The 24,639-nt window shown below is 40.0% G+C and overlaps 2 protein-coding genes across 4 annotated transcripts in view; one reads left to right on the top strand and one right to left on the bottom strand.

The window, feature by feature from the left end:
* The window catches only part of dpys (dihydropyrimidinase), a 29,810-nt gene extending 22,570 nt beyond the window's left edge, over window positions 1-7,240 (top strand). For both annotated transcript variants that reach the window (XM_017715639.2, XM_017715640.2), the window contains exons 8-9: window positions 3,157-3,364; window positions 5,037-7,240. In XM_017715639.2, coding sequence (XP_017571128.1) covers window positions 3,157-3,364; window positions 5,037-5,111 — 283 coding nt within the window. In that variant the 3' untranslated portion in view covers window positions 5,112-7,240. The remainder of the gene's footprint in view (window positions 1-3,156; window positions 3,365-5,036) is intronic.
* LOC108438093 (dendritic cell-specific transmembrane protein) overlaps window positions 1-24,639 on the bottom strand; it is a 35,517-nt gene that overhangs the window by 10,063 nt on the left and 815 nt on the right. The window contains exons 2-4 of one of the 2 annotated variants that reach the window (XM_017715642.2): window positions 15,618-16,692; window positions 14,202-14,534; window positions 7,818-7,878 (exon numbers count right to left, since the gene is read on the bottom strand). In XM_017715642.2, the coding sequence (XP_017571131.2) occupies window positions 7,819-7,878; window positions 14,202-14,534; window positions 15,618-16,670 (1,446 nt within the window). In that variant the 5' untranslated portion in view covers window positions 16,671-16,692 and the 3' untranslated portion in view covers window position 7,818. Of the gene's footprint in view, window positions 1-7,608; window positions 7,879-14,201; window positions 14,535-15,617; window positions 16,693-24,639 lie in introns of those variants that run through there. The other variant, XM_017715641.2, reaches the window with a different exon arrangement.

Genomic DNA, 24,639 nt, shown 5'->3' with positions numbered 1-24,639 from the left:
TAGAGTTACTATTTTGGAGATACAAGGTTTTATTCCGACAGCAGCCATATGTATATGTAGTTGTTTTTCGGTTTTTGACAAAATTTGAAAATACAAGCTTCCCTTTACATATGTGGGTAATTGACTTGGAAAAAAGTCTGGTTCCATTGACTTACATTAAAAGTAAAGTATGCTTTTTCCTTCTCTTGTAAAGTTACCATATATGGTATATATATATTTAAAGGGAAGCTTGTCTTTTCAAATTTTATATATATAAAAAGAGAGAGAGAGCGAGAGAGATGACCATTGAAGAACACAGCAAAAGGAGGTTAACAGATGAACTGAATCACAGTCTGGCTGTAATTGTACAACTACAAAGTGCTCCTACATAAGAAGCAAACCTAAGTAGGTGTTCGAGATTATAGATAAAATGGACAGTTTGCACATATTTGTATGGTATCTTCCAGGATGACAGCACAAGGGGTCAAAAAAATTTTAATGAGGATGAAAATGACGTACATCGCATGATGTGGCCTTTGCAGTCACCAGCTCTCAACCTAGCTGAACACCTGTGGGAGATTTTGGACCAACATGTTAGACAGCACTCTCTGCCACCATCATCAAAATACCAAGAGAAGGAAGGAAGATCATCTAGAAGAACAATCTCCCATCCCTCTAGTACAGATCCAGAGTCTTATAGAGTTTATATCAAAGCACATTAAAGCTGTACTGCCAGCTCGTGGTGGCTCACCTTCCTAAGACACTTGTGTTTTTCCTTGAATTTGTTACCCATTTGTATACACACCAACTGGTAATCTCCTTTGTCCATTTTATCAGGTCCACTTACTATATAGGTGTACTTTGTAGTTCTATAATTACAGACTGTAGTCCATCTACTTCTCTAATACTTTGTTAGTATATAGTATTTGTTAGTTGTGACACTGAGGTGTTTAAAACTCCAGCAGCACTGCTACTGTGGGGCAGTCGTGGGCTGGAGGTTAGGGAACCAGCTCTGTGACCAGAATGTTGCCGATTCTATCCCCTCGGCTGACAGTCCTTGACTGAACCCCCAACACCTAACCCCCAACTGCTCTGTGGGTGCCGTTGATAGAGCTGCCCACCACTCCAGGCAAGTGTGCTCACTGCCCCCTGGTGTGTGTGCTTGCTAGTGTGCATGCATGTGGGTGTTTCACTGCACGGATGGGTTAAATGCAGAGGTCTAATTCCACAGTGTGCAAACACAGTTGGGTGATGGATCTGAATTCAATACCAGAGCAACAATGTAATATAATTTTCTAGAGTCTTGGTTTTTGTATAATGCAGGTTGAGTTGGTCAGTACAGGCTGTCTTACAAGGTATGTCAGACTGTGTTAAGCTTAAGTGTATTATTATCTAATGGTGCATCATCATCACTCTGCTTTACCGAATAGTCAGAGACAATTACGGAGACATGGCCTGTCCAAACGAATCATGAGGCACTGTTCCTGCACCGCTGAGCTACAATACATGCTCATGTGAACACCTGGAAGTAGACCTGATATAATATTAACTAAGCTAATAGTGGGTCTTAAATGCATCATAGCCTGAGGAAATATGTAGCCTCAAAAAGCTAAAGCTGCTAATGAGGATATGAGCAATAATTTGGGTCAGTTGGCATTAAGAAAGCTACTGCTGACCCCTGCGCTGAGAGCTGCTTTCCATTTTTAACGAAGATTGCCTTTAAATAATGCTATCTGGGCCTGTCATTTACGTTTGTCTTACCACCAGTTTTTCCAAATTTTTGCACAAATGAATCACTGATTTATTCAGAGTGATTGGATTTGAAATAGTTTGCTGTAGAGAAACTTACAGAGACAGAGTTGTTCACAGTGGTGGTGATAGGAACCAGACGTCTGAGGAATTTAATGCCTCTAAAAACTCAGAAAGTTATTACATGCAGTAGTTTTGAACGTGCTGCCTGATGCCTGAGACATTGTTTTACAGTAGTTTTGCACTAAATTTTTGCTTTTTAAAGCCCTACTTTGGTTTTCAAACGATGTTAGTTAAATTGTGTGTTGTGAAAATATCTGAGTCAGTTTCCATCTCACCAGCAGTTATGTATTTTTTTCCATTGCACATGCGCATTATTACTGTCATCATCATCAACATATTATATTGGTCATCATACAGTTTCTATGAAGGCATTAATGCACCTGGCCTTTTTCTTCTTCTCCTCTAATCATGAAGAGCCGAGAGCTGATCAGAGCTAACGATCTTTGTGATAAATGCTTATGCTGCTAATTTGTTGTCGTTGTTGGTGATGATGATGTACGTGGAGCGTTCATGTGATGCTACTGATTTGGATTTGCTCGTGCAGATTTCACAGTGTTCACACTGACAACATATACGGGTCACTTACATACATGAACATGAACCGTCAGATCTGAGCAATGAGATGGAATTGAGCAGTGAGGCTATTAGTAGTTGTTACTGTTACTATTAGTGTAACAGTAATAGTATTAATAGGGATCTTTCAAGGGTCCATGGTGCTGACTGGATGATATGAGAATCTGCATTGTTTAAATTGGCATTTTAATTACTGTTATCATTGGCATTAAGTTTTTCATCAATCTGTTTTGTTTTTTATTTTTTCTCTTTTTCTAGTATTATATTGAATCAGATGGGTGCCATTCAAGGTTATAACACTGAAATGGTCATTAGCTTTTTTTTATTCTTTTTTATTCACTTTTTATTTAGTTTGAGTTTATTTCAGTTAGATTTCAGTTTAGTTTCCCTTAGTTTAAGTAAAGTTGCATCATTAGTTTTTGTTTTAGTGTTTGATTTAGTATTATTTACCATTCACTACTAGTTTTTGTTTGGGAGTGGGTGGCTGGGGGCTGGCTGGTTGTTTTTAATGGCTAATATTTATGTCTTGGAGCTTGTGTGTTCTCTGTAGAGGATGTGTTAACTGTCTTTCGCTTAGTAAGGGATATGACTGTATATCAAACATTTGTACACAGAATTCAGCAGCTGCCTAATGAGCTCTATTATAAGCTTGGCTTCAGCAGGTTGTCAGTTCTGTTCTCAGTGCATTGAGATGGGGAAATGATTTATTGTGGTGATCAGTGTGGTAGAAAGTAGGTTGGAGTATTCTTTTAATTGCTGCATCAGTAAAGAGGCTGCCTACCTGTTTTGCAGGTTGATTTCAACGAAAACCCACCACCAGGCTGTGGACTACAACATATTTGAGGGCATGGTGTGCCACGGCGTTCCGCTGGTGACCATATCTGGAGGCAGAGTGGTTTACGAGGGCGGCCGAGTGCTCGCTGAACCTGGAACAGGACGGTTTATTCCCCGCAAGCCCTACGCTGAGTTTGTGTATAAAAGAATTAAACAGAGGGAGGAGGTAAGAGAACTAGCTTCTGCCCATCAGTGCATTTATTGGTGAACTGCAGAAACTGGTTTATTTTCATTTATTTACTTATTTTTATTCATTATAATACTTATTTTTAGTAACTATTATAAATTAGTTGATAACTGCTCTGCTGCAAATATGTAAGTGATGTAGTTATGAGAGAATTTAAAGCACTTGCAGTTTAAGGGATACAGTAGTACGCAAAAGTTTGGGCACCCCTGGTTTTAGTGTTGAATTTTTAAGTGAAAAACCGTTGCTGTTAATTTGTTGGGAAAAAAATAAAAACAGAAATGTGGCCTGTGCAAAAGTTATAGCACATTTTGTATTTTTGTCATTTTTTCAAGTATTTTACTTATTTCCAATATGTTAAACTAAAAAAAATTATGCACTAAAATTTTCAGAAAAATGCATATTTAAGTTCCCTGTACAGCATGTTGATTTATTTTCACTTCAATCAACAAAATGTATTTGACTGGATGTGTTCAAACTTTTGCATGCACACATATGCTTGGTTCATCTGTTTATTTGTATGTATGTATGACAAAATGCAATATAGAAGCATTTTTAAAGTGACAATTTTTAATCCCACAAATGGGGAAATTTCACCTCTGCATTTAACCCATCCATGAAGTGAAACACCACATACACACTAGTGAACACACACACTAGGGGGCAGTGAGCACACTTGCCCAGAGCGGTGGGCAGCCCTATCCATGGCCCCCGGGGAGCAGTTGGGGGTTAGGTGTCTTGCTCAAGGACACCTCAGTCATGGAGTGTTGGCGCTGGGGATCGAACCGGCAACCTTCCAGTTACAGGGCCAGTTCCCTAACCTCCAACCCACAGCTGCCCTTATTTTTATTTATAAGTGGTCTCAGACTTTTGGAGCTCACTGTAAGTTATGTGTTATGAGAATTTATAAGCGTTATTGTTTTTGTACTTTAAAATAATTAATCTTGCCACTTTGAACTCTGCTGTTGTCCACAGATACCTTCTGCAGTGTTTTCCACACATAGGCTACACCCCCCCATTGCTTTATTTGAATACCCAGCATAGAAAACTGAGATGAGTTTGGATTTCCATATATTTTGAACAACAACACCATCCAGAGTCTCTCAGGCTTGATGGAGTGGATACGTTTGCAAGTTAAAAAGGAGATCTGAGCAGGTTTATCTACAAATTACACTATTTACAAGAAGACAGGCAAACAAAGAAGTCCAGGCAAAATAGGTGAGGTAGAGCAGGTTACCCAGGAAACAGGAGCAGACTTCTAGTGAGGGTTATGGGAAATGAAGTCCATAGAGGACGGACCATTTGTAACAGTGAAAGTTATTTTTGTTGTATGAATGTTTTACAGGGTGAAAAAAACACACTTCACATTTTAAAATCATTGCCATTGGAAAAACCATGCAAAGACGAAACAGAAAGTAAATCGAATGCAAATGTAATTCACTATCTACCCGTGCAGCTAATTACATAGTTACTTATGTAAATAGTATAGCAAACTTGAAACTTCTCAGGTTTCTAGTGGTGGAGATAATTAACAAGATAAGACATATTGAGCGCTGCTACTGAGTGGGAGTTTCAGTGATTGATGGCTCATTTTGTAACCCGGTTGTGATCTGGGCTGAAGGCTATTCTCTGATGTACTGTTTCTACATTTCAGGTGAGGAAGCCCAGTGCAGTGGCCAGGAAGCCCTACAGTGGAGAGGTCATGTCTTTGGCATCAAATAGATCATAAACTAGAAGGAAGAGAGTGGATTCCTCAGGGAGTCTTTTCTCTCAGGGTGGAGAATTGTTCCTTATTCCAAGGGACTGAGCATAGTTCATCAACCGGCCTCAGTTCGGAATTCAGTTCCTCTTCTGAGTGAGCAAAAGTTAAAGGATATCTGTCAGGGTTAATCCTGTTCTGGAATGTGATGTATTGAATTTTTCTTCCCATACAGCTGCACACCATCCACAACTATTTCAGCAACATTAAGACAAAGCAGATTCAGAATGGATCATGCTATCTGGGAGAATATCTTAGTAAAAACATGCTACTGTGAATCTTGTGGGCCCAGAAGAGATTTTATGCCAGGAATACAGATCAGCTGGTGACAACTTGTTAAACTGGATTGTGGTGAAATTCACTGCTAACAAGTGTACGTCCCCTTTAAAACCCACCCCTAAAGTCCACGAGTCCCTACACTTTAAATCTCTTGAATACAGTCAGTAACACAAGGAAAATGAACTAGATAGCAAAATGCTGCTGTTGGCTACCAGTTTTTTTGAGGATGTTTCGGTCATACCACCTTCCTTTGGCTACTGACCTGTTCGGTGTCCATCAGACAAGCACACCTTTGCCCCCAGATGTACACAAGTCCCCTACCTAGGTAAAAGTACAAGTACTCTGGTAAACAACTCTTGTATAAGTTGAAATATTGTTTACATTTATACTCGGTAGGTACTTAAAAGTAGGTAATAACCAGGTCAAGTAGTTTTTGTACATCAGGAGATGGATGGGATGTTTTTTTGGATGTAATTACATCTCCCAGTATGCACTGTCCTTCCTGAATAGGTCTCGCCACTATTACTTTCTCACTGCATTCAGAGGTCAGAGTGTTATCCGGGGTCTGAACAGTTGAGGAATCCACTGTCCTACTGTTTGCTCTCCACAAGTATATGTAACTGCAGTCTGGAGAACCAGTGGGCGTAACTAATAGGTGGAGACACTGTTAATAGTTTCTTGGATCGGCCAATCATATAACAAGTATGAACTGTCAATCCAAACTTGTATCGGTCGATCACAAGTGTGAATGACCTGTCTCTCATTTTGTGCATCAGGCAATGGTTTGAAGAAAAGTGCAAAAAGGCGTTACATACTGTTCAGGCGGAAGTGGGAAGATAAACCAACACTTTTTTTGTTCACAAAAAGTTATTTAATAGCCACTTGGTTCCTAATGGAAAGCGTTTACCTTCAGTGTTTTGTGGCTATGATAATTTTAGGTCTCTGGTATGCAGCAGTTCCCTTCTCACAAAACTGGGTGTTAAACTAACCTATCAACATCAAGATTGCATATTAATGATTGGCCACTTCTGCAAAAGCAATGAGATAGAGGATTATATTTAATGTACCTCCCCATTGAAAAACATCATAGAACCCATTAAAAGTGTCTGTTGGTTCCTAGTGGTTTTCAGTACTGGCTAATGGTTGATGGGTTGATATCACAGGGTAAAGGATTCAAATCATTTAGTCACGTATTCTGGGACTGATTCCGTATGTTGTTCGTTTCCTAATGGTCTCTAACTGCAAGAATTTTGAGGGCTTTAACATGTTTTACAGTAGTTTTGTGATGATTTTTTTTTTTGTCTAAAATGTATTGTACTCTATTCATGGTGGAGGGATACATGAAGGGTGGTCTACGGCATAAACAGTCACCAAAAAAACTTTTTTCAGATTGACCATCAATATTACCAAACTCAGAAGATACGTGTAGGTTCACTGTTTTTTGATAGTAAATAAAATGGCTATATTTGCTTTGTAGACATGATGAGAGGACACCCTGGTTCCTATCACCACCACTGTGTCTGTAAGTTTCACATCAAACCACTCTGGAAGACTTTGTTTGCAGTACAACCACTGAATTACACAGAAATTGTCAAAAATCAGTGGACGTTACCCTGTAAGTACAGTAACAAAGTTCTTATACTTTGTTTCTTCCCACCTTCCCACACTAATGAATCTACTGTACATTCCAAACTACATTTAGCTCAAAATTTATTGTGGTTGTCCCAGATGTTCTTGTTACAAGATCATGTCTGGCCTCATGAGACTACTGTGGACCATATAGTGCCCATGTATTCCAAATATAGACTGCATGAATTGTTGACTTTTGTCTTTATTTATCACTTAATGCATAGGAATCATATTAAACTGAGCTATAATTCAATGTTGCATGTAAATAAAATCTCTAAATATAGTCTTACAGTTCAGTAAAGTTAGTCCATAGCATTCACTGAAGCAAAAGGGTAAAATAATAATAACAAACATACATTTCCCTGTGATCATGTCATATCATGTCATCATGTCTTATTCTAATGTCAGAGGTTTACAGTAAAAAAGCACTGCTGTGATAAATGCTTTCAAAGAGTTTTCTTCATGGCTTTTGCACAGTACTGTGTGTTTTTAGAACCAACAAGCTGATGAAATGTTCAGTAATTTGTGCTGTGGAACAGTTCATATTTCAAACAAAACAATTAGACACATTCTTTGTTTACAAAACTGCTAATACACATGACGGGACACATAGAAAAAGAACTAAAGTATATACAGCATATTTACAGTGTAAGGTTTGCACCTGCTCTGCATTCAGCACTTATGCAAAGGTATCATATTAAAAATATACCTCTGAAACATTTTGTCTGCACTTTCCTAAGAACAGAGTAAGATCAACTGAAAACAAACCTCACGTAATTCTCTCAAGGTTTTGTTCATGACGGAAGAATATGGGAAACCAAAAATGGAGCTGGAAAAAAGAAAAACAGAAAATTATTAAGGGAATAAATTACTCCCCAGTAGAGTAAAGCCAATGTTCCTGCTATCAGATCTCATTTCAAAAGTTACTGTGTGTCTGTGTTCTGCATTGACTGCAAGGTGTTGTTTATAACATTTACAGGGCTAAATGGCCAAGCGTCAGTGTATCACTGCTGTTAGAGCAAAACCTTGTAACTTCATTTTTGTTGTTTTTTAGTTTTTGGCATAATTTTAACAAGCCTGTTGCTCTTTACATTGTGTGTAAGTTTCATGACAAATGGACCAAAAAGAACAGCCTAGAATGACTTGGTAAAAAGTCTGGTTCCATTGACTTACATTAAAAGTAACGTAGGTTTTTTCCTTCTCCTGTAAAGTTACTATTTTGGAGATAGAGGTTTTGTCCCAACAGCAGCGATATGTTACTGAGCCATTTAAGTATTAACGCAGGTTTACTGTAAACCCATAGGATAAATCTCCAGAATAAGAAACAATGTTTAGGCTAGTATATGCCAAGAAATATTTCATTTGTATTTGTATTGTGCTGTTATTTTCATGCAGATAGTAGTGTTTTCAGGGTAACACTTTATTTGAGCCCTGCTACATAACACTGACTTTATCAAGACATGGCAGATTTCATATTACATCCAGGGACCTCATTACAGCTACACCCTAACTCTAAAATCTTATCTTTTTAGTTCACTTCAGTTACAATTGAGTTTAGGACGGTAGCAATTACAGGATAACGGCTCTTAAGCTTAGAATCATATTCTAACTCCAGATAAGAAAAGAGTCTAGTAGTATCCTAACTAGACAACAAACAACATTTCCTAAACACTGTCCTAACTTCCGTTTTAACCCCTTAAAATCCCAGGCTTATTACATACTAAGGCTTATTATCCAGTAACTACAGGGACCTCAGTGCAAACTGGCTAAACTATTCTTAGGTTATAGAAGCGTGTAATAAAGGTTTGAGCTTGCTGGCAAGTCCTGGCAATTTAAGAGTTTAACTGTCCGTCTCTATTGTTTTTAGATAAACATGACCGGCAGCATTACAATTTCACTATAACTACACACAAAGGTGGTTCTTCAAGCCTATATAGAACCATGAACACTCAAAGACCCCCTTGCATCATTAAAGGGTTCTTTGCACTGTTAAAGAGTTCTTCATGTTGATGGAGATTGTGCTGCAGATGGTTCTAAAATAATCTTGTAAAATTGTTGTAAAATAAGATACTATAAGCTATATTTCCTAAATATGTTTCCTAGATTTGCTTCCGGAATGTTAATTTGTAAAATAAAATCTTATCTTAAGCTGGTCTGATCTCAAGAACTAAATGTAGCTCATTTCATAAAGTCCTCCAGTGTTTACATTTGTCTATTTAGGTACTGTCACTTTAAGAACTGTGAGTTGGAAAGACTTGTACAATCGCGTATAAGAGACAGACCTTTAGAATGAGGTTCGTTGAAACACCTGATTGGGTAGTCGGAATGTCAATCACATATTTCCCCAGTTTGGATAGGTTAGGGGGCGGGACTAGAGACAAGATGGGACGGGATTGGAGGAAGAGGAAAACCGCGGGAAAAAACGAGAGATGGAAGCTAAAAAAAGGTGGGTTTAGCGGAGCTGGAGCGTTTTTACAACGCTTTTCTTTTGGATTAGAGGTTTGGAGGAAGACTGTGGGTGATATATCTTCCTGAGGAGATATACTTATATACGTGATATATATTTACGTGAGCTATAGTCGTTTTGAGCACGGAGCGTGACGGAACCAGCGTCAACTAAGGCCCGGTCCCATTTCACCCCTCGCCCCTACCGCTGAGACCTCAGCCCTCCGTTTTGCGCGTTCACGTCTGGGGTAGGGTGTCCCAATTTTAGCTGAGATGGAGGGGCAGGGGGAGGTGTTAAGGCTACATGGCCCTCCAAACGGAGGCTTTCCAGAGACTCACTCCAAACAGAGTGATATGGGAAAAAAAAGAAAAACCGGCAGGATGGCTGAGCGCGCGACCAGAGAAACCCACCAATGTGAGATTTTTCTCCAGTAAAAATGACAGTGACCACTGTTTTATCTTAGTTTGATGACATTTCAATGTATTATGGTCGTTTTCTTCATAACGCACAAAAATCGCTAATAGCATGCTAATGTCTTGGGAGCTAGCTAGCTAACTTTCCCGTTCCACCTTAAATTGTCTGGCAGTTCTTACACCTGAAGTGCCAGAATGTAACTGCTGCACCATTTAAGGTGGAACAGGAACATTTGAAGAAGAAGCTGGCGAACATCTGACTTCAGCTTCATATAACTGAAGAATCAGGGGAGGGCAATAATAAATATTTGCCCCCCCAACCGCCTTTGAAGGCATAAGATGCCCTAAATGTAACTAAAGCCCAGCAGTGAGGAGCTGAACTTTACCCTCCTCTGCTGTAGGTTAACTGCAGACGGGCCGGGTCGCCTACAGAGCAGCGCTAGTAGCTGTTAATGAAGTGATTTTTTTTTCCATTAAACTTGTCCCATTTCATAAGGCAAGATTTCAGCCACTACCCCTTTTAACCCAGTTCCAAGGGTTTAGGATGACACTCAAAAACAATGGGTAGGGGTAAGGAGAAGAAATGGGATTGGGCCTTACGGGTTGTTGCTGTTTTTATGTGTGTGTGAACTGGTTTCTTGCAAACTGTGGTTCATTGTGTGTGGACTACGTTGTTTGAGCTGATTCTCTAACCCAGAAACCAGGTCAGATAGACCCCACAGCTACTGGAAAGCTGTGAACGTCCTCTGATGAAGTTTTCCACTGTGCTTTTAATGCAGTATCACAGATAGCTAGCATATATTGGTCCGCTGGCTTGATAAGGATGGCACCCTGCTGACTATTTGCCATTGTTGGTCCACCCTCGGGCACCCAGATTACTGTGCTGCAAGCAAACTTAAACTAGTTTTAATCTCCTCAAGCAGACTTTTAATGCACAGAGACTTTTATTTTAGAAAATAAAGTAAGACAAATATTACAAACAACTGAGAGAAAAAATAATGGCTAGTCCTGATATAAAATGATAGAAAAGTTGTAGCTGACACTGAGCTAGATTACAATTATTTACTAAAATAATGTACAAAGTATAACTAAAGAAAGGAAGGAAGGAAAAATCAGTAAATTGGGCTGTGAGTGGAAAATGAGCGATGATAAGTGGAAATGTGTCTAATTATCTGCTTAACTGCCAGTGGGCTGCCTGGAAAATGCTGAGCAAAAAGCCAGTGGACGATCGTCTTTGCCATTAACTAAGACTAAGAAAAAAAGACTAAGAGTGAAGCACAACAATAATTTCACCCCATTAATGTGTCTGTCTTAGTTTTTCCTCATAATATAGACTTATGGAGCACATTGAATATTTTCATTCTGGGTTTAAGTAATCCGTATATTTCTTTGTTTCTAAAGCTGTGAACCTGTAGCCTCGTCCCCTGATTTCAAACTCCGTTACAGGACAGAAGTGCCAGATAAGAAGTTTTTGTACTGTTGCCTTTGTAAGGTAAGATCATTTCTAAGTTAGGATAAGAATTGCTTCTGTAATATGAATTTGTGAAAAGTCTCAACTTGACCTTATGTCTTAATTTAGGACTAAAAATAGGAAGTTTCTGTTATACAGTCTCTGTAATATAACAATGTTTTATTGCCGTTACCAGTAACATGACATGTCATTATGTTTGGGGTCATGATGGTTAACTATAGTGCACAGTAAAAAATAGCATAAGACATAAGCTGATGACATCAAATATTAGGGCCTCTGTCATGATAAACACCTACGGTCATGTTTTGTCATGATAATGATGTAAGTAAGAGTAATAAACCAACAACATGGCCATGGAATCGCAAGCTGTTTTTTAACTCTTATTTCTGTCTTTATCACGATGCAACTAATATTGTTTTCTCAAGATCACAAGACATTTTTGCCGTCAGGGTCATTATGAAAACTGTGTAAGTCCATAAGAGTTTTGTAACCACAGACAACCCTTTTTACTTCTGTTGTTCTGATTGTGACATTCCTTCACTGTGTACATTTCTTCTTATGAAATGTCTTCTTAAGAATGGTTGGTAAATGAGGCCCATTGATCAAGAAAACCAATGAAAATAACTCATTATGATAGAAAAACAGTTAAAAAACACTGGCCACTTAGAAGTAAAGGTAACAAAACGTTCCTGTATTTGTATGCAAAATCCGACAACTCAGAACAAAATATAATTCCTGCTAAGACATGTTTATGGCAGGGTTGTATCAGTGTTACGCAGCAGGGTCCAAGTAACGTGTTCTCACTTGTTTTCAGTGTTTTATTTACATTTCTGTGTAAAGCACCTCAGGCACCTGTAACTAAAATTAAGTGTTATTAATAACCCTAACCCCATTTCCAAAAAAGTTGGGATGCTGTGCAAAATGTAAATAAGAATAAAATACAATAGCCACGTTTACATGCAGCCTGATAATCCGTTAATAATCCAACTAATAACTCAATCGGAATAGAATGTATATTCAACAAGACAACAAGACGCGGAATATAATGTAAACACCTCAATCGGAACAGACTAATCTGATTGAGGCCAATCGGAATACAATTTCTATCGATTGAACGAGGTGGGTAAACCTCTAAATAATCGATTAAATAGAAGAATAATATCCGTGTAAAACGCCTGAATCCGATTACACTTCAATCGCAAGGTGTAAGAACGTCCTGCGCATGCGCGTCATAGCAAAAGGTTTAAACTGTTCAACATGGCGGAGGAGAAGCTGGCCTGCAGAGGGGACGAGGTTTATACTCTGAGCTTTAAAAGACGGCGGTGAGGTGGACGTCCAGCTTGTGTGTCTCAGAGCACGACGTCTTCCTTTATAAGTGCATGTGAAGGACGTTTTTCTGAGCCTGACATCAGTTTAAAGCCTTTAAAAACACAAGCGGTCAACTGGAAACTCATCTCACGCCGACTGGACCTCACGTGATGATCGCTGCCATGGTAGCGTTTACTCTCAGCGCTGCTCCAAGCATGCGCGTCATTCTGCATCGGATTACTTGTAGCGAGCATGTAAATGAAGATTTTCATCAGATTGTTGAGCAGAGTGAGCAACACCTCAGTCTGAATCTGTAATCTGACTGTATTCAATCGGATTGGCAAAAATCTTTGCATGTAAACACAGCCAAGGATGGACAAAATATTTAAAGCCTATATTTAATTGAAAATGGTGCAAGGACAACAAATCAAATGTCAAAACTAGAAATTTCATTGTTTTTTGAAAAATATTTGCCCATTTTGAATTTGATGCCAACAACACATTCCAAAAAAGTTGGGACGGGGGCAACAAGACGCTGGTAATGTTGTGTAAACACCTGGTGGTTGATTGGCAACAGCCCAGTAACATGATTGAGTATAAAAGAGAGGTGGAGTCTTTCAGAAGTAAAAATGTGGAGAGGTTCACCACTCTGTGAAAGACCATCAAATAGTGCAAAAATTCAAGAATAAAGTTTCTCAACGTAAAATAGCATATTTTCCTAATCTATAGTAGATAATAACATTAAAAGATTCAGAGAATCTGGAGAAATCTCTGTGTGCAAGTTCATTTACAATGGACTGAGGAGAAGTGGGACATCCAGACGACGTCTTTTTCAGGGAAGGCCTTGATTATTTCAGCAAGACAATGCCAAATTACATTCTGCATGTATTAAAACAGCATGGCTTCGTATTAAAGAGTCCATGTGCTAAACTGACCTGCCTGCAGTCCAGACCTGTCACCACTGAAAACATTTGGTGCATTATGAAATGAAAAATATGATAAATGAACCCCTGAACTGTTGAGCAGCTGAAATTCTATATCAAACAAGAACAGAAAAACATTTCACTTTCAGAACTACAGCAGTGTCTCCTCAGTTCCCATACACTTACAGAGTGTTGTTAAAAGAAGAGGTGATGAAACACAGTGGTAAACAGGCCCCCCGTCCCAACTTTTTTGGAACATGTTGTTGGTATCAAATTCGAAATGGGCAGATATTTTTTCAAAAAACAATTAAATTTCTCAGTTTCAATGTTTGATATGTTGTCTTTGTATTGTTTTCCTTTAAAATATAGTTTACATGATTTGCAGATCATTTCATCCTATTTTTGACATTTTGCACAGCGTCCCAACTTTTTGGAAATGGGGTTGTATTATTCATTCATTTAAAAAATGCATTAACACATATTTATTTGAAGCAAATAAACATAAATCTGGCATTTAAAAAAAGAACCCACTTCTGTGAAACACCACCATATTTTGCTCAGGTAAAAAACACAAAAAGAAAGAAAACCAACCTGTGTGGCAAAAGACTTCAGGGTTTGTTTTGCAGTCGGAACCTTCCACTTGGATCTTTTGTTCAGGATCTTTTTGTGAAGTGTAGTGATCCTCTCTTCAGCATGATCTGAGAAGAACTGCTCAGACACCAGGAGCCTCATCTGGTCCATCTTTGAGGACACCATGACCAGAAGAAACAGCGAGCCAAGGATGGCTGACAGAGGTGTCAGAGATTCGTATAACCACAGTTCCGGTTGTGGTAGGCACTTCTTTTCAAAAACAGGCACGTCATAGGAAAAGTTCTTCACTTTTTTTTCCTCCTCGATGACAGCACCTACAAAAAAAGCTCCTTTCTGTCCCAGCGAGGGATGCAAGGAGTGGAGAGAACACGAGAGAAAAAGGCCACAATGCTGAACAGTGTGTAGCAGCACTCTTCCACACCAAGCTAGATAGATACCAACTGATTTTAATCAATTAGCCAGTTTATATTACTAACATTTTTACTCACTGTCTGCCCTTTTAATGTGTAGGAGACTTCAGTGGCTGGTTTTCAGACCAAGTGAGAGTTTGTAAATTTGTGAGCATCCAATAACACATTATTTGGCCTAAAGTGGCTCCTCCTTTCCCACCCCATCTTACTCCTGCCCCGTTATCTCTTATTGTCATATAATTTCTTCTCATACTATGGCCACATATGAATTCACCTTAATTTCCTATAATCTTAACCTTAAACTTCCATAACCTAAAACTAACCCTCACCCTGTTCAAGGAAGGTTATTGATAACTGGAATAAAATAATGCACATAATCAAAAAGTATCCTTTTTAGTAGAAGAAAAACAGGTCAAAAAGCTACCTATGTACTGAGTATTGCTGTGGAACTGCTTAGTCATTTCTGAATTTATCAGCGCTAGAAACTGAAGATTAGGGCCTGAAAAAATGCTTTGTTCAACTGAGGGACCTCAAAACCAGACCACTTTAAAAAGCAGCTTATGGACTCCTGCGTGGTGCAGTTGTCTTAACACTGGAGATTGTGAATTCGATCTCAAGTGATACTACAGCTAGATGTAGATTACTTAGTTTGATGCTACCCAGTGCAGGCACTGACATAACAGAACTGGCAGTTAGCATTCTCCTCCAAGCGTGTTTAGCTGTACAATGAAATTGCGTTAGCGGCAGTTTGAAAAGATGGCGGTATCATGTGGCTGGGGAAGTCCTAACTGGTGGGTGGAATTGGACAGGACCAAACTGGAGAGAAAATTGGGGGGAAATGCCAAAAAAAGGTTCAGCCTCAGCCTGAAATCAAACTTTAACCGCAGTTCTAAACCTAATCTTAACCTGTTGAAAATCAACTACATTTCACTAGATAGTTTTTAGTTATTTTAAATATCTGTAGATAATAGACTTAATGGAGATCCCAACAGTGTTCAGATTTTACCTCCATTTCTAAAGCCACAGGAACATGAAGTGGCTCCAGCTCCTCCAACCGCTTCTTCAGAGTGATGATAGTCCAGTACAACAGAGCATCCATTCCAACGAAAAAGAGCCAGCCCAGGCTGTGAGTTATGATAGGGAGGCTGAACTTAAGCATGGCCTTTGCTTCCTTTTTGGTAAAACCAGCAGACGGAACCATGACGTAACGTTTTGCCTCCTTCTTGCTGAGGGGGAGAACTGAGGGCTTTCCCTGCAGACGCTGATTTTCATCATACTTTATGAAGTTTCTGGTGATGAAGATGTTTTGCTTTGGGTCAGAGCGAAACCTCCACAGGTATAGCGCTGTGAGGATGACCAAAACCACCACACCCAAAAGTGGAGACACCGTCTTTCCCACGGAGGACACTGTGTCAATCACAGCCAGCATGCTCTCTGCGGTCTCATTCAGAGCTCTGTCTGCTTCTGCCAATTTGTTTGTGAAGTTCTGTGAGTGTACAGTTGGAATAAAACTGTAATTTGTATAGTAATTCCCAAGTGTCACATGTTCTGGTAGGCCTTTTTTGAGTTGAAGAGCCACCCATGTCAGCATTTGTATGTAATTTTGGAGGGGTGGTAGATTAATGGCAACTAATTTCTCCTCAACAGTGCAGAGCAGACCTTTAGCAAGTCCTCTGAGGTTCTTCAGTATGTTTCGAATGTTCAAGAAGATCACTATAGTTGTGCCGGCCGTGATGAGCAGGTTCCTACCTTGCTTCAAACCGATGGACATAAGAAAGAGAGTCCAAAAACAGCGGACTCTCTGAGAGAAGCACATGGCTATTGTGATGCAGAGCCAAAATGCACCAGTGGTAGCAATGGAAACCCCAAAGCCACATTTGAAGGGAAAGAGGAGGGCGAGAAAGAGAAGGACGGTTAAAATGAGACTGGTGAGCAGGCAGGAGATGACCAGGAGAAGCTTCTCCGCCCTGCTTGTTTTACTCTTTGCTGTGTAGATGCCACAAATCCTGGATGAAGTCTTGCACAGTGTTGCCTTCAACTTGCCTGGGTTCATCTCCATTGTTGGCTTTGTTGTCTGAAACCTAGTAGAAAAAAAAATATATATATATATATTTATATATATATTTTTAAAGGCCTTACTTTTTCGAGCTGCCACAATTTGAATATTTCCCAGCTCTGGTCCTGGAGAGATCTATCTTCTACAGAATCTAGCTAAAATCCTGCATAATTGGCAAGTTATTCCAGATTCTGCCCATGATGTAATATCATGGGTTTGGTATAATAAAATAAGTGTAGATATATAGTAAAAGTTCATACTGGGGAAAAAATATGAACACTTTTTCGCTACATATTTTGACCTAAATAAAATAATAATAACTAGAAATGTGCCTTTCCTGAAGGAAACGCAGGATAGTTGTGCAGCGATTTTTGGCTGCTATTCGGAATCCATGCATCCAATCAAAAAGCTGTATACAAGCACGCATCTCAAGCCAGACAATCTGGAGTTGGAACGGCGTCGATATCTTGAAAACTGCGGGACTAGTTACGCAGCAAAGAAATGGCAGAAAAATAAATAAAATAATAAAAAGACGAAGAAGATAAATCGGATAACAGTATAGTTGAGCAGTGCGCAACTATAATACAAAATAAAATCTAAGTGATCCTTTCCATGATGACTTACTGGGGAGATCAGAATGTTTTCATCTAATAATAAAAATGGATGTATATGATTTAGTTTATATTTAGTTGGCTATACGTGATGACTGAAAATTTTGAAATATATCTACAGTATCTCACAAAAGTGAGTATACCCCTCACATTTCTGCAGATATTTTATTAGAACTTTTCAAGGAACAACACTATAGAAATTAATCTTGGATATAACAAAGTAGTCAGTGTATAGCTTGTACAGCAGTACAGATTTACTGTCCTCTGAAAAGAACTGAACACACAGCCATTAATGTCTAAATAAATGAATAAATAAATGAAAAGATCTTCTTCTTCTTTCGGCTGCTCGCTTTAGGGGTCTTCTCCTTCTTCTCCATCTTCTCCTTCTGCCCAGCAGCTCCATCTCCAACATTCTTTGACCAATATATCCACTATTCCTCCTCAACACATGTCCAAACCATCTCAACCTGTCCTCTCTGGCTTTATCTCCAAACTGCTCCACCTTCACTGTCCCTCTGATCTGCTCATTTCTAATCTTGTCCACCCTTGTCACTCCCAACGAAAATCTCAGCATCTTCATCTCCGCCACCTCCAGCTCAGCCTCCTGTCTTTTAGACAGAGCCACAGTCTCCAAACCATACATCATAGCAGGACGCACTGCTGTCTTGTAGACCTTCCCTTTCACTCTTGCTGCTATCCTTCTGTCACACATCAGCCCTGACACACATCTCCACCCACTCCATCCTGCCTGCACCCTCTTCTTCACCTCTTTTCTACACTGTCCATTGCTCTGGATGGTTGACCCAAGATATTTGAAGTCATCCACCTTTACGACCTCTACTCTTCACCTTTCCACCTGCCTCCCTTTCATTCACACACATGTATTCCGTCTTATCTCTACTGACCTTCATTCCTCTCCTCTCCAGTGCAAACCTCCACTTCTCCAGATTCTCTTCCACCTGCTCTCTACTCTCACCACAGATTACAATATCATCTGCAAACATCATGGTCCATGGAGCCTCCTGCCTGACCTCATCTGTCAACTTGTCCATCACCATTGCAAACAAGAAGGGGCTCAAAGCTGATCCTTGATATAACCCTACCTTCACCTTGAAACCATTTGTCACTCCAACTGCACACCTCACCACTGTCTCACTATCCTCATACATGTCCTGCACCACCCTAACATACTTTTCAGCTACACCTGACTTGCTCATACAGTACCACAGTTCCTCTCTTGGCACCCTATCATATGCCTTCTCTAGAGCCACAAAGACACAATGTAGCTCCTTCTGACCTTCTCTGTATTTCTCTACCAACACTCTCAACGCAAAAATTGCATCAGTGGTACTCTTTCTGGGCCTGAAACCAAACTGCTGCTCACTGATCTGAACCTCTCGTCTTAGCCTTGCTTCAACAACTCTTTCCCATACCTTCATGGTGTGGCTCATCAACTTTATACCTCTGTAGTTACTGCAGCTCTGCACATCACCCTTGTTCTTAAAAATGGGCACCAGTACGCTGCTTCTCCACTCATCAGGCATCCTCTCACTCTCCAGGATTTTGTTAAACAACCTGGTTAAAAAGTCCACTGCCTTCTCTCCTAAACATCTCCATACCTCCACAGGTATGTCATCTGGACCAACTGCCTTTCCATTCTTCATCCTTTTTAAAGCTGCCCTCACTTCCACCTTACTAATTCTCTGCACTTCCTGATCCACTATCACTCCCCCTGTTGTCCTCCTCTCTCTTTTGTTTTCCTCATTCATTAGTTCTTCAAAGTACTCCTTCCATCTACTCAACACTCTCTGTTCACTCACTAGTACATTTCCCTCTCTATCCTTTATCAGCCTAACCTGCTGTACATCCTTTCCAGCTCTATCTCTCTGTTTAGCCAAACGATACAAGTCCTTTACTCCTTCTTTACTGTCCAGCCTCTCATACAGCTCATCATAGGCCTGAGCCTTTGCCTTTGCCACCATTCTTTTCACTATGCGACTAGCCTCACAGTGCTCCTGCCTACTTCCTTCATCTCTCTGGTTATCCCACTTTTTCTTAGCTGCCATCTTCTTCTCAATACTCTCCTGGACTTCTTCATTCCACCACCAACTTTCCTTGTCTTCTTTCCTCTGACCAGACAAAACACCCAACACATTCTTGCCAGTTTCTCTCACCACCTTAGCTGTAGTTTCCCAGTCCTCAGGTAGCTCCTCACTGCCCCCAAGGGCCTGTTGCAATTTTTCCCTGAACTGCCTGCAACCATCCTCCTCCTTCAGCTTCCACCATCTAATCTTTGGCTCTGTCTTCATTGGCTCTGTCTTGGCACCTCCCTCCACTCTTGTATGTCACCATATTTGTGATCCGCATGATAGTTTTGGCACAAGTTTTACGGATGCCCTTCCTGACGCAACCCTCACCATTTATCCAGGCTTGGGACCGGCACCAGAAGTACACAAAGTTCACCCCTAATGGCTGATTTAAATAAATGAAAAGATATATATATATATATATATATATATATATATATATATACACACACACACACACACACACACACACACACACACACACACACACACACACACACACTCACCGGCCAATTGCTTTTTAACATGGCTGCAACTCAGTGCATTTAGGCATGTAGTGGTGGTCAAGACAACTTGCTGCAGACCGAGCGTCACAATGGGGAAGAAAGGGGATTTAAGGGACTTTGAACGTGGCGTGGTTGTTGGTGCCAGACAGGCTGGTCTGAGTATTTCAGGGTTTACAGAGAACGGTCAGAAAAAGAGAAAATGTCCAGTGAGCGGCAGTTGTGTGGACGAAAATGCCTGGTTGATGTGAGAGGTCAGAGGAGAACGGGCAGACTGGTTCCAGATGATAGAAAGGCAACAGGAACTCAAATAACCAACCAAAATCTCTGAGGAACGTTTCCACCACCTTGTTGAAAGTGTGCCACGAAGAATTAAGGCAGTTCTGAAGGCAAAAGGGGGTCCAACCTTTTACTAACAAGGTGTACCTAATAAAGTGGCTGGTGAGTGTGTGTCTATGTCTATATATATATATATATATATATATATATATATATATATATATATATATATATATATATATATATATATATAGTAATTGTAGTGACTTTACAATCACTAAAAATTTTAATTCAATTTTTTTGTATTCTGTAAAAAGAAGTGAAATAAGGGCTTAAAAGCCTTGATGGTCTTGTGAAGCCTTGAGCATCTTTGGAGCATCTTTTCACTCATTTTTTGAATCCTGGTCTTACAAACAGGCAAAAACAGGACTATGATATTGTTTACAACAACATTCTATGAATTACCAGTAAGATCCAACTTCACGTCAGGCAGCATTTCTTCATTTATTCCATATAAATAACTGTTAAAATTTTAAAATTGTTAATCATATGTGTAGATCTGCAATGGGTTGTCCTAAGTATGTGCGCAGTATGTTTAGCCTTGTGTTCTGATGGCCACCTCAATACCCTTGGCAGTTAGAGGCCTCTGACCTCTGGCCCCCTTGACCTGGTCAATAATCCATTCCAGCCTGGAAGGCCATTTCCAAGTGATGAAACTGACACATCAATGCATAAAACTTTATGATTCTTATCTTCTAGAATGACAGTCACTCAGATTTTAGGTCTTGTGAACTGACAGATAAATAGCACTCAGCATTTTCACAAACTAGGCTGGTCAGTCTCAGCACATTTTATTCTTATTATTTTATTATCCTGGATGGTCAGTTTGGCAAGAATTTATAAGCTTTAGAGAAATAACCCCTCAATTGACAGGTATCAGAGCGAAAGAAGGACATCATCTGGATTCACAAATCTGGACTAAAACACACTATGAAGGCCTGTTCACCCTTAAAACATGGGAAGAAATCGATTTCTTGAGTAGCAGCAATTAATACAGGGTGATTTAAAAATGATTCATCCTATTAGTGATTAATTTCACTTGTAAATCTTTACAGAACAATTCAGTGAACTGTAAATGGTTTAAATGAGCATGAAATTTATTATGTAATTTTACAAGTGCTTAATATGAACCTCCTCCAGATGTACGACCATAGTCAGATTCATCCCATACTCGATTGAGCGTGTCGGGTGTCGCTGCACTCACGGCTCTTTCAGTGCGATTTCAGAGATCATCCAGTGTTGTGGAACCAGCAACGAATGCTCTGAGCTGTTGGAGGTTCACTGACGACAAAAATCACACTGCACAGTTATGACAGATTCACTGTTATTGAAGTGGAGACCACAGAACACTTTCTGCTCAGGGGTCTCATCTCCTCACAGACTGAAGGGATCCATCTTCTACTGACAGACAGAAACTATATGACCTCCTCTTTTAATTGGTATGTGATTGGTTCCTAGATGTCTCGCAGTTATTATAATAAGGCACTTTGAAATGGGCTGAATCTTTTTGAATCACCCTGTATATTTCTTTAGAAACTAGAACCAAACAACACACATAATGAGTACAGGCCATTCTGCACAAAAGACAACCACATGGGGAGTTTCACCTCCTCACACAAGAGCTGAAGCTGCATAATGAGCGATTCTGAAAGTATTTTTTGTGTCAGTGGGAGAATCCCAGGCTCTGCCTGTGCTTGATGCTCCTTTCATTAAAAGAAACAGTTGCTGAAACACACTGACCGTCTTCTCCAACCTCTCAGACCTTGACAAAATAAGTTAAAACATCCTCTACAGGGAACACACTTAAATATGGCATTTTTAATGGAGTTTAATAAAAATGTGCCAGAACTTTTGCGAAGGACACATTTTCCCATCAATGAGTTAAATTCAGCTAATTGTAACGATTTGTCAGAAACCAGACGCTCGCGGATTAAAAGGTCAAAAGGTGTTTTAATAGGGCTAGGCAGATGCGTGGTCAAAAAGCAGGCGTGGGTCAAATCCAAAAGACAAACCAAAAACAAAGCAGTGACCATATCACAGAGTAGACAAAGCCAAAAAGGGGCAAGTCAAAACACAGGCAAAGGTCCAAAAAACACTGATCAGCAAACACAGGCAACAGTGTAAAAGGGCAAAGGCAAAATTGAAACAATGGTCAAAAACGAATAACAAACAACACTCAGAAACATGCTCAGTATGTTCGTAAAGAAGCAATACTTCGCAAAGATCTAAACCAAAGCCCAGGCTTAAAAACTGTTCTATCTGAGTCATATCACTAAAAACACAGGTGCAAACGGTTAGTACTCAGGAGAACGTGATCTCTGATAGGAGCACGTGAGCTCCTCAGAGGTCATGTGATTCCCCACAATATTGTGGGTAATGGCATCTGTTGGGTTATCCGAGTCGGAGGGAAGTTGTGTCGTCACGTGATCTTCCTGAGGGTTGTGGGACATGAAGTCTTGTGACATGGATTGCAAAGTCTCTGTGTGTGACAGTCTCTGTATGTGTTCACTTATTTTTACTTAGATGATCAACATATGTGACCAGGGGCACCCAGACTTCTACACACAACTGTACAACGAGTGTCTTTTCTGTGGCCAAGCAAAGGTATGAGCATATATGCAGTATGATTTTAGAGGCAATGCCGACCTTAAAGGAGAATCCCACACATTTTTCTAAATGTCTGCACAACAAACAATAGCGTCTTTTAAATTGGTTCAATGAAGCAATAAACCACTGGAGACCACATGTAATGCACTGCCTCAAGTGGCCTATTGCTCCTATAAAACAGTGCTCAAAATATGATTAAATACACACTTTTTTTAATAAAACAAATTATTATTAATAATAATCGACAAGAAGTATTCTGCCAAGAAATGTAACTAGCTAGTTCCTGTAAAGTATGGTGTCATTGCTAAGCAACCATGGACTACTGAATGCAGAGGACGTTAGGTTGTGTATTATAATCATTTCATAAATTTTTTAACTTTGTGTTGTATAACAATGAACAGATGATTCTGTTAAATGCAGAAACTTTCACTTTATAAGCACTTTTTGTTCACCAAATTACCACCGCGAGTCTTATTTAGCACCAATCCAGTGGCACCCCTCTTTTCCTGCTAGGGTTGAATCTCAAATGGCTCCGTGCTCCCTACATAGTGCACTACGTAGAGATTTAAATACTCAATAACCAATGCTCTATTTGGCTGTAGAGGCTGGAAATTGTAAACATGCATAACTAGCACACTATTTAGGGAGTATGGAGATTATGAGTATGGAGGTATGAATGGAGATTCAGCCTGGGTTTGAAGCTGCTCCTGACTGAAACACGAACTTTGGAAGCATGTAATTCGTTCAAGTAATATTTTTTAGACTTTTACGCTGCCGTTTTATAGTTAATCATACCGTAAGTACTTTAATTCAAGCCTGTGATAACGATGGAGTGGTTTAGGCTGTTGACTATCTTTTAGCATGTTAGCTAGCTGATCAGCTTTGTTCTAGTCGCCCCTCAGTTTCAACAAAGAACGGGTTCTCAGGCTACATTTACACAGCAGGGAAAAGTGGCTCAAATCTGACTTTCTCACCAAATCTGATTTTTTGTTTGTTTGGCTGTTCACATTATCGTTTAAATATGATCTGTATGCGGCATCAGTCTGAACAGGTCAGCTCCCAAACCGACCCGCATGCGCAAAAGAACAGAGCTTAACGAGGCTCGTCCAGAGGTCAACAGTCATGATGGCCAGTGAACGCCAGTCACTCCCACAGCTTCAGTTTAGTCTTCACCAGCATCACAGGAGCGATTATGAAGTTCCAGTGGTGGACAGCTGGACTGATCACCCCCAGTGTGCTCAAATTCGCCCTAAAAGGGCCACGTTATTTGGTCACGATCACTTCTTTGGTTCGTGTCCTCAGATTGTTTAAGCTGCGGCCTCGGGCTCCGCCGGCCGCGCTCAGCTGGATCGTTCGAAGCCTCTTTTAACTCAGAGCGGCTGCGATGAGCCTCCTCTAATTTTTCGGTACAGAAACATCAGCCTGAATATTTATGAGTCTCAGCAGCGCAAAATGATGACAAATGTCGAGTTGGACTGACGTAAAAGTCACATGAATTCTGATCTGACTGTTCAGATCCGCTTTGCCGCGGATTTCAGTACCACATATGAAAGTGTCTCAAATCGGAACTGATGTCAGATTCAATGCGTTTTTTGTTGTTCACACTGACACACAGACACACATCTGTGTCACACATGATGAAAAAGATCGGCTTTGGGCCTCTTTTACCTGCTGTGTAAATGTAGCCTAACATTTTTCCATGAACAGCACAAGGGCTTTTCGTGCTGTGGCGCAGTGATACAGAGTTCAGGTGTTGTGAAGCGGTCATTGGCGCGGGTGTATCGTGGATTTTACAGGCTTCAAACGCAGCTCAGCCAATCAGGTT

This window comes from Pygocentrus nattereri, chromosome 24 (genome assembly GCF_015220715.1).
Source record: "Pygocentrus nattereri isolate fPygNat1 chromosome 24, fPygNat1.pri, whole genome shotgun sequence".
Classification (NCBI taxonomy): Eukaryota; Metazoa; Chordata; class Actinopteri; order Characiformes; family Serrasalmidae; genus Pygocentrus; species Pygocentrus nattereri.
Note: the sequence above shows the minus strand (reverse complement) of the source record. Positions and strands in the feature narration are given on the sequence as shown.